At 38.6% G+C, this 10,182-nt stretch overlaps 1 protein-coding gene across 1 annotated transcript in view; it reads right to left on the bottom strand.

The window, feature by feature from the left end:
• Positions 1-1,417: 1,417 nt before the first annotated feature.
• Positions 1,418-10,182, bottom strand: part of LOC143034833 (uncharacterized) — a 15,089-nt gene continuing 6,324 nt past the window's right edge. Inside the window, exons 3-4 of the mRNA XM_076201178.1 lie at positions 4,946-5,572; positions 1,418-1,649 (exon numbers count right to left, since the gene is read on the bottom strand). Coding sequence (XP_076057293.1) covers positions 1,418-1,649; positions 4,946-5,568 — 855 coding nt within the window. The 5' untranslated portion in view covers positions 5,569-5,572. The remainder of the gene's footprint in view (positions 1,650-4,945; positions 5,573-10,182) is intronic.

Below are 10,182 nucleotides of genomic sequence, written 5' to 3'. Positions count from 1 at the left end.
AGAAGGATAATAACGCTTTATGATATTTGTCAGGTAGAAAGGTTATTTTTCAGGGTGAGAAAATGATCAGGTAAACACCATACAAAGTTACAGCCCTCTATCATCCAGCCCTGATGGTTGTGGAGCGATTTAGGGCAGTGGGTATCGATGAAGACCTTTTCTTCTTCGGTGTCTTACCTCCAACTCCCAGTTGCTGCCGAGGCGACACCTCAAGATCACCTCATCCTTATCCTCCGAGCGCAGTTGCCAGTTCACTCATCTCCCCGGCGCCGAAGAACCAGTGGGGCAGGACGACCACGAAGCAGGCGAGGACAGCAAAGGTCATGCCCGGGGCAATCCAGCGGGGACGGTGACCGTGGCCAGCAAGGTAGAACACATGGACAGACAGTAAGATCTGGGCCACGTAGTTCCTCGTGCTGATGATGCCTGCAGGGGCCAATGGAAGTTTTATGAGGCGATCTTATCTCGTCCGCAGATTTGAGAGCAGTGGTCTACTGTTTTTGTTAATGAACGTGGGGTTCACTAAATTTATTCGTGTTGATTATATCGCAGCATTTGATTTGGAAAAGAGGCCCATTGTCTTTAAAATACTAACAAGGCCATAGAATAATTTATATGTTGATTTCATCACACTGATATGTAGGAATAAGGAGTCTGTTGTCTTGGTCGTACTATGGAGATGAGAAGATACAAACTGACACCTCATCGTCCAGAGAAGAAAAGGAGTCTAGTATGTCTGTCATACCTTTCCAGAAGAGCATAAAATTGTCTACGTAAAACAATACCTATCCATGCCGAAAAGAAACTATTGTCTAGGGATTATCTTTAAAGGCAAATGATAGCCTACTGGTACCATTATATGTACATGGGAGGTATAATAATAGTTTCTTGTTTACACTACCTGCTGGGTATAGAAGTCGACCGATTAATCATGGTATATCAAAGCTCTTGTAAAAATTGGATTGTGTTCATTACATATGCAAAGGCGGTAAAACCTAATCATTGTTCACACTGCGCATTTTGAGAATGAGGAATGATCTACGTTTTAATCATAAATGTAGGTAAAAAAAATTCTATATCAAAATATATGTAATTGGGAAAGGAAATTATTTCTTTTTCACCATATGTACACACACACACACACATACACATACACATACACGCGCACACACACACACACACACACACACACACACACACACACACACACACACACACACACACACACACACACACACACACACACACACACACACACACACACCCACACACACACACACACACACACACACACACACACACACACACACACACACACACACACACACACACACACACACACACACACACATATACATACATACATGCATACATACATGCATACATACATACATAAACAACAAAAAATATAAGAAAGTCATATTAGATTATGATACATGATATAAAGGAGAGCAACGAAAGATAACAAGAGGATCTTACCAGAAACCTTGCTTGGAAAGTTGAACCTCCTTTCGATTGTGGAAATGGTGGCTGTGCTGTAGGTGTAGTACACGCCCTTGGAGAGAGCGACCATGCTGAACGCCAGTAGGTAAACCTCGGGCCGCGCCAGACGCTGAAGAAAGCTTCCACGGAAACACCCAAAGCCACATCTGTTATTGGAAGCGAGGTCAGTATACTATACTGCAAATCTTTGTATTTTCAGTTTTGTTTTCATTTAGGTGCGTGACCTTTGCTCTTCCAACGGTTACTCCTCAATGGGATTGATCGACGACCCTGCCCAATACCTGGTCCTCACAAGGGTTGGAAAATGTTGGGAGGAGGATGACACCGTGCCTCCTGAGTCATATACATGAATATATATATATATATATATATATATATATATATATATATATATATATATACATATGTATATATATATATAAATATATATACGTATATAGAAATATATATACGTATATATATATACATATATATGTATATATATATATATATATACATATATATCTCTCTCTCGGAAAATTGTAAACACCATTCAATTGAAGGGTAAATTTGCCCGACGTTTCGATTCCCGTCCAGGAATCGTCTTCAGGGGGTATAATAGATACAAAATGGTGAACTCCTTATAAATCACCGAAATGGTAAACCTGGGAAAAGTTCACCCTCTCAATAATATGTACAAACCATACCTCATTACAATAATGAATATATTATAATAGAAATGAAGTATTGATACTAATTAGAATAAAACTAAATACAAATAATAAGTTACATAGCTGTGAACATAAAACAAGCGAAACAAAAGTAACAAAACGTGACACTACCGTAAAAAACAACAGACCATAGGACAGAGATGTAAAAAGAAGTGGACCAAATGTCCGAAATGAAGTGTCAAGAACAAACGACTAAATTACAATCAAACAAAATACACTACAAAAATACAAATAAAATAAGTTACATGGCTGTGAACAAAAAACAAGTGTAGCAAAAAGCCTCAAACGTAACACTAACGTAAAAACTTCAGAACATAGAACAGAGACGCAAATGAAAGTGGACCAAATGTCCGCAAAGAAGTGTCAAGGGCAAACGGCTAAATTACAACCAGACAAATAAAACCAAAATAAAAAGAGAAAATGGCAGTGAACATAAAGCAAGTGTGAAAAAAGAAAATCAAAACGAAACCCAAAAGTAAAACCAGAACATAATCCAAAGATGCAAATGAAATTGGACCAAATGTCCGCCAAAATAGGAAGTGGGGAACATGAGGAACAGGTCTCAATAACAAGTGACTACATTACAATCCGACAAATAAAAGAACAAAGAAGATAAAAAGAAAGAAAATCCGTAGAGAAAAAAAGGAAGTAAACTAAAACTGAAAAGGAGGACAAAAGTCACGGGAAGAGGAGTCGAAGAGGTGCATTGGGAGACCGCTTTCGAGAAAGGAGGTCGGCCAAAAGCCAACTGGTGAACAAACGACAAGTCGAAAAGAAGCAGACAGAGACTAGAAAGCAGAACAAAGGAATTAGCCTGCGTTACTCCTCGTGCCTAGTTAAATAGGATTGAGATCAATGCACCGGTTTATGCAGTTGCTCTTAGTTTCCCATGCTTCCAAGTGTAGTCTTTTTTTTTTTATTATTTTCTTTGTGTAGATTTGTCACTCCATCTCAATCAATTATGTGTTGGTGTTCTGTAGTGTGTTTGTACAGGGCCGATTTCGGATCTCCTCGCCTTACTGCACGTAGGTGTTCTTGTACTCTAGTGGCTAATTTCTCTGGTGTTTACAGTTTTCCAATATGGATCACAGATTCCAAATCTTTTCATATATACATATATATATACAAATATATAAATATATATATACATATATATAAATTCTTTCCATGTGTCCAAACCATCCTAATATTCTTTCATCAACCCTAATCTCCCAGCTCCTTTTCCACCCCTGTTCTCCTCCTCACCTCCTTATTTCCCACTCTATCTAGCCTAGTAACCCCCATCATACTTCTCAGACACCTCATCTCAAACACATTCAAACTCCTTCTCTCTTCTTCTCTTATGTTCCATGTGTCTGCCCATACAGTGCTGTTGGCACAATCACTCCTTCATACAGTCTCCTCTTCTCTTCGATTCCAAATTGTCTATTCCTCTTTACTCTCTTTAATCCACCAATGCATTTACTAGATTATCTCTATCTAGATTCTACCTCCACTTTCAATTCTACTTTCCCTGCCACATTTGCACCCAAGTATCTAAAACTATCCACTTCCTTCAGTCGCTCTCCCTTAATGCTCACTTCCAGTCTACTACCACTTTCACCCCTTGTACATCTCATCACCTTACTTTTACCCACATTTATCTTTAGCTTTCTTCTATCACATACTCTCCCAAACTCTGCCACCAACTTCCTCAATCCCTCCTCCGATCCTGCCACAAGCGCAGTGTCGTCCGCAAACAACAGCTGGCTCACCTCCCACTTTTCTCCATTTTCTTTAACCATCTCCAATCCCTTGCCCACTACCCTTGCATTTACCTCTCGCACTACCCCATCCATGTATAAGTTGAACAGCCAGGGCGACATAAGAATGAGTGAAGAAAGACTAGTAAAAGAGGTATGGAAGGCAGATGTGGAGGGAGTGAACATGAGAGGACGTCCTAGGATGAGGTGGATGGATGGGGTGAAGGAGGCTTTGAGGAAGAGGGGAATGTCTGTTGAGGAAGGACGGGAGAGGACAGAAGACAGGAGTGAATGAAGAATGGTTGTATATGGATGATGTTGTGATTGCATGAGGTGGAATGGGCGGGGGGATGGGGGCTGAGGTAGTATGTGTGAGCAAAATTTGACGCAGCCCGAAGGAATTTCTCCCCGTCCTCTCATTTTATGCAATGGGGGGACGGAGAAGGGGGTCGCCAATTTAATGAAGCGGCCTTGCTGTGGATGTGCTGCGTCTTGCAACACTGCTTCTGACCCAGGGCAGTGGACAAGGTGCAGGGATGACCCGTCATCCAGGAGGTGCTAAGATAAGAGAGAGGGTGGAGGGGTGTGGAGTGTATTCAGGGATGGAATGGGTGGGAATGATTTTATGCCTTTTTCTTTTTGGCTACCCCCCTTGTAAGGGGGAAAAAGCCTTGGTATATGTATGTATGTATGTATGTATATATATATATATATATATATATATATATATATGTGTGTGTGTGTGTGTGTGTGTGTGTGTGTGTGTGTGTGTGTGTGTGTGTGTGTGTGTGTGTGTGTGTGTGTGTGTGTGTGTGTGTGTGTGTGTGTGTGTGTGTGTGTGTGTATGTATGTACATGCACATAACAAGTAATCAATTGTGTTAAAGTTTTCTGGATATATTGCCTCGAATTTTTTTGCTGCAAGGAGAAAACAAATGAAACATTGAATCAGTAGTCCTTCACTATGTATTTTCAATTCCAAAGTACTCACGTAATGTCGTCCTCGTTGCCAAGAATCTCGATTTCCATTTCCTTTGTAAGGATGACCTCCCTTTTTCCTCCACTTCTGATATCGTATTCTTGGAGTCTGAGTTGCCCTTTGACCTCCCAGGTTGGAGAGTCAGCATCATCAAGAAGGTCGCTGATGTCGTTTTGAGCCCAAGAGTTTAGATCCTCTCCTTCAACAAATCCAATTCTCTTCTTTTGTCGGTTATCTTCCTGATTGAAGACCTTAGGGGTTTCTAAGTCGCAGATGCGAACGGAATCGTCTGCTGTCTTTTTTAATTTTGATTCTCCTCCATGGCCAACATTTCTTACTCCTTTGACTTCTCCTCCTTTTCCTCCTCTTCCTTGCCCTCCTGTTCCTTCTCCCTCGTCTCTTCCTCCTCCTCTAGCCTCGCCTCTTCTTCCTCCACTATCTTCTTCTTCCTCTTCCTTTCGTATCCCTTCTCCTTCTTTGTTATGACTTTTTTCCTTATAGTCGTAACTGCAGAAATCTTCTTTAGATTCTGAACCTTCTGTTTGCTTGTAAGACAATACGTTTCTTTGGCTCTTCTTTTCATCTTTAGTTTTCGAAGGCAGCTCGTCATTCTTCTTCATGTTCAGCAGGGTCATAGATCTGGAAATATAGAGAGGATAAACATATTATAGCAAATGCAAAAGTTGGACAGTTTTTTTTCCATAGAAAATAGAACACTAGGTTTCTCGATTACCACGCGCATAAAATTCTGTCGACGTCATGGAGGCAGGAGACGGAGCGAGAGGAGGAGGAGGAGGAGAAGAAGTAGAAGAAGAAGAAAAAGAAGAAGAAGAAGAAGAAGAAGAAGAAGAAGAAGAAGAAGAAGAAGAAGAAGAAGAAGAAGAAGAAGATGAAGAAGAAGAAGAAGAAGAAGAAGAAGAAAAAGAAGAAGAAGAAGAAGAAGAAGAAGAAGAAGAAGAAGAAGAAGAAGAAGAAGAAGAAGAAGAAGAAGAAGAAGAAGAAGAAGAAGAAGAAGAAGAAGACTCTAAACTTCCTCTTCCTACACGCACTTATCAAGATTGAAAGGAATGTGTGGGTGCCTGTGCATGTGAAGGTTTTGTCACTGGAGGCTGGCATACAAAGATAAAAACAAATCGATAAAAAATAACAGATGAAATAAATACATAAACAAATAAACGAATAGATAAAAGAAAATATTTTTTCAATTGGACTGCATACGCATTAGTTGGAGGAACTCAAATTGAAAACAGAAGTGCAATGTCATTTCTTAGTGATTCAGATAATGAAAATATATTCTTTCAAGGTCTTATTACCTCACCACCCATCTAACAATTGCTATTAGAAAAGCAATATTCACCACAGATAAGAAAAACATGCTCTTCTTGGCCATCATCTCCATTTTCAATAAACATATTTTTTCACCCTCATGCATCATATAAATCTACTCAGTTTATATTGCTCGTAACTAAATAGAAACCTTTGAAGATAAACAAAAAAAAAAATTGTGAATGAACATCAGATTTTGATACTACGTATATGTATATATTTATATATACAAATATGTATACATATACATATATATATACATATATATATATATATACATACATGTACCAAGGCTTTTTCCCCCTTTCAAGGGAGGTAGCCAAAAAGGGAAAGGCATAAAAACACTCCCACCCATTTCATCCCCAAATACACTCCACACCCCTCCCACCCTTCCTCTCATCTGAGCACCTCCTGGATGACGGGTCATACATATGTACATACATATATACATACATACATACATACATACATACATACATACATACATACGTACATACATACATACGTACATACATACATACATACATACATACATACATACATACATACATACATACATACATACATACATACATACATACATACATACATACATACATACATTCATACATACATACATACATACATACATACATACATACATACATACATACATACATACATACATACATACATACATACATATATACATACATACATACATGCATACATACATACATGCATACATACATATATATATATATATATATATATATATATACATATATATATATAAAATATTTACATACATACATACATACATACATACATACATACATACATACATACATACATACATACATACATACATACATAAACGCATACGTACAGTATATACATATATAAATACATACATGCATACATTCAAACATACATACATACATATACATACATACATACATACAGGCATACATTCATATACATACATACACATATACATAAATACATACATATATATATATATATATGTATATATATATATATATATATATATATATATATATATATATGTATACAGTATATAGATATATACATACATACTTACTTTCACACATACATACATACATACATACATACATACATACATACATACATACATACATACATACATACATACATTCATACATACATACATACATACATACATACATACATATATATATAAATATATATATATATATATATATATATATGTATGTATATATATATATTTACACTTCATGAAAAGGGATGGCTAATTGTGCATTTATTATTTTCTTTAAGGTATTTTCCATATGGCTTACTATAGGCTTATGTTCCTTTGAAAGGTTTATGACTTCACTATAGGTAGCCCTTTGACCATCCTATTGACTGGGAAAATGGTTCAGAAATTGTGTAGTGTAAAGATATAACACAAAGAAATGTTATAGAGTCAGGAATCATCAAATACAATCATAACCATTTATTAATAATAATTTAGGATTATATAAATTAGATCCACATATTGTCAATGTTATAGATAGTACACATTTTAAAGTTAATGTGACTAAATGTCTCTGTTTCCACGGCCTCGCTTCGGAGAGGAGGATAAATGTCTCACTTGTCCTATTTATACCATTTGTCTTAACTTGTTTGTACTCTCTTTTCTGTATTCCTTGATAATGTGAATATATCACGAAAGCGCTCAGACTACGTGTGTTTTTCCTCTTCCTAATGCATTCTGCATACATAGATATGTATATATATATATATATAGACTGTATATATATATATATATATATATATATATATATATATACCCGTCTGGGGTATTGGCTGCTTGTTATTGTGGCAAAGTAGCATGCAGTTGATACTTTAGGGTCTATATGGGGCGCCCCTACGGACCAGAGCCACACATCATTTTGTCTATGATAGAGGAAAACTCTGTTCATAGAGAAATGATGACACTTTTATACTACGACTGTCCCTCTGTTATGCTGTCCCCCAACCCCTTGTTGCTGTCCTGTACCATTTCTCTGAGTATTCTTTTTCTGTGGTGGGGGAATTCCCTGTGGTGGGAGAAAAGAATACTGCCACCAAGTATTCCCACTTGGATCGTAAGAGGCGAGAAGAAAGGGATGGGGATTGGGACTAGACATCCTTTTCCTTGTAGCCCCACAGGGGACATTCCTAAACAAAAAAGAGAAGGCATAAGAGGGTCTGAGAGTTTTCCGACCAGCACCCTAAGGTTTGGGTCTTTTAATGTGCGTGGATGTGGTACAGATGAGAGTAAAAGGGAAGAGATAGGTAGTATGTTTGTGAGAAGAAAGATGGATGTGTTGGCTTTGAGTGAAACTAAGTTGAAAGGAAAGGGTGAGTGTAAGTTTGGGAGTGTAAGTGGGAGGTTATCAGGAGTGAAGAGAGGGCGAGGGAGGGAAGGGGTGGCTATTCTAGTAAGTGAAGAGATAGGTAAACGGGTAGTGGAGTGGAAGGAGGTTTCCTCAAGGATAATATGGATGAAGGTGAAACTGGGAAAGGAGATGTGGGTCTTTGTAAGTGCATATGGGCCTGGCAGTGAGAAGAGTGTAGAAGAAAGAGAGGCCTTTTGGATAGATATAAATGAGTGCATAGAGGAGTTAGGAAGAAATGTCAATGTAATAGTACTGGGAGACCTTAATGCTAGGGTAGGAAATGGTCCAATCGATGGAGTGGTTGGGAAATGTGGAGTTCCAGGAAAGAATCGTAGTGGAGAGTTGATGGTGGAAATGTGTCTAGAAAGAGAGTTGATGATAGCAAATACAGTGTTTTGGAAGAAAGTCAAGCATAAGTACACATGGGAGAGGGTGGTGGAGGGAAGGGTGGTAGATAGAGCGCTAATGGATTATGTAGTGGTAAATAGGATTATGATAGGAAGAGTTAAGGATGTACATGTGCTAAGGGGAAAGGGTGGGGGAATATCAGATAATTTTTTGGTGGAAGGTAAGTTGAGAGTGGAGGATAGATGGAGAAAGAGGAAAGGGACAAAAGGTAGGGAGGTTCTTAGAGTGAACTCTTTGAATGAAAAGGGAAAGGAGAAGGAGTACGAAAAGAAGCTGAAGGAGGAGTGGGAGGGAGTAAAGGATAGAGTGGAGCTGGGTGTGGAGGAGGAATGGGGATGGTTCAAGGAGGGAGTCATAAAGTGTGCAAGGATGGTGTGTGGAACAAGAAGGACAGGGGGAAATAGAAGAAAGGGTAGTGAATGGTGGGATGAGGAAACAAAGAAGGTTGTAGAAGAGAAGAAGCGAGCTTTCACAGATTGGTTACAAAATAGGACGAGGGAGTCATATGAGAAGTACAAAGAAAAGAAAAGAGAAGTAAAGCAAAAGGTAAAGGAGGCAAAGAGGAGAGCAGATGTGAAATGGGGTAAGAGTATGACAGAAATTTTTGAAAGTAATAAAAAGACGTTTTAGAAAGAAATTAAGAGAGCAAGAGGAGGCGAATCAAGTAGAGAAGGAAAGGTAAAAGGTGCAGATGGGAAGATGATAATGGAAGAGAAGGCAGTAAGGGGAATATGGGCAGAATATTTTAGGGAGTTGCTAAATGTGAAGAAGGATAGGGAGGGAAAGATAGCTGCAGTGGAAAATGCTAAGAAAATGACCGTGATGAGTGAGGAAAATGGAGGAGAAATAAGGAAGGATGAGGTGAAGGCAGTTGTTAAGATGATGAAAGCAGGTAAGGCACCTGGTCTGGATGGATGCCATGCAGAATGTCTGAAAAAGGGAGGTATAGTGATGGTGGACTGGCTGGTGAGGTTATTTAATGTTTGCTGGAGAGAGGGTAGAGTGCCGGAGGACTGGAGGAGTGCCTGTATAGTTCCACTTTACAAGGGAAAAGGGGACAAGTGTGAATGTAGTAGTTTCAGAGGGATTAGCTTGTTGAGTGTAGTT

The sequence above is a fragment of the Oratosquilla oratoria genome, chromosome 18 (genome assembly GCF_046742065.1).
Source record: "Oratosquilla oratoria isolate Oo_2021 chromosome 18, ASM4674206v1, whole genome shotgun sequence".
NCBI lineage: Eukaryota > Metazoa > Arthropoda > Malacostraca > Stomatopoda > Squillidae > Oratosquilla > Oratosquilla oratoria.
This window is presented reverse-complemented; position numbering and strand designations above follow the sequence as displayed.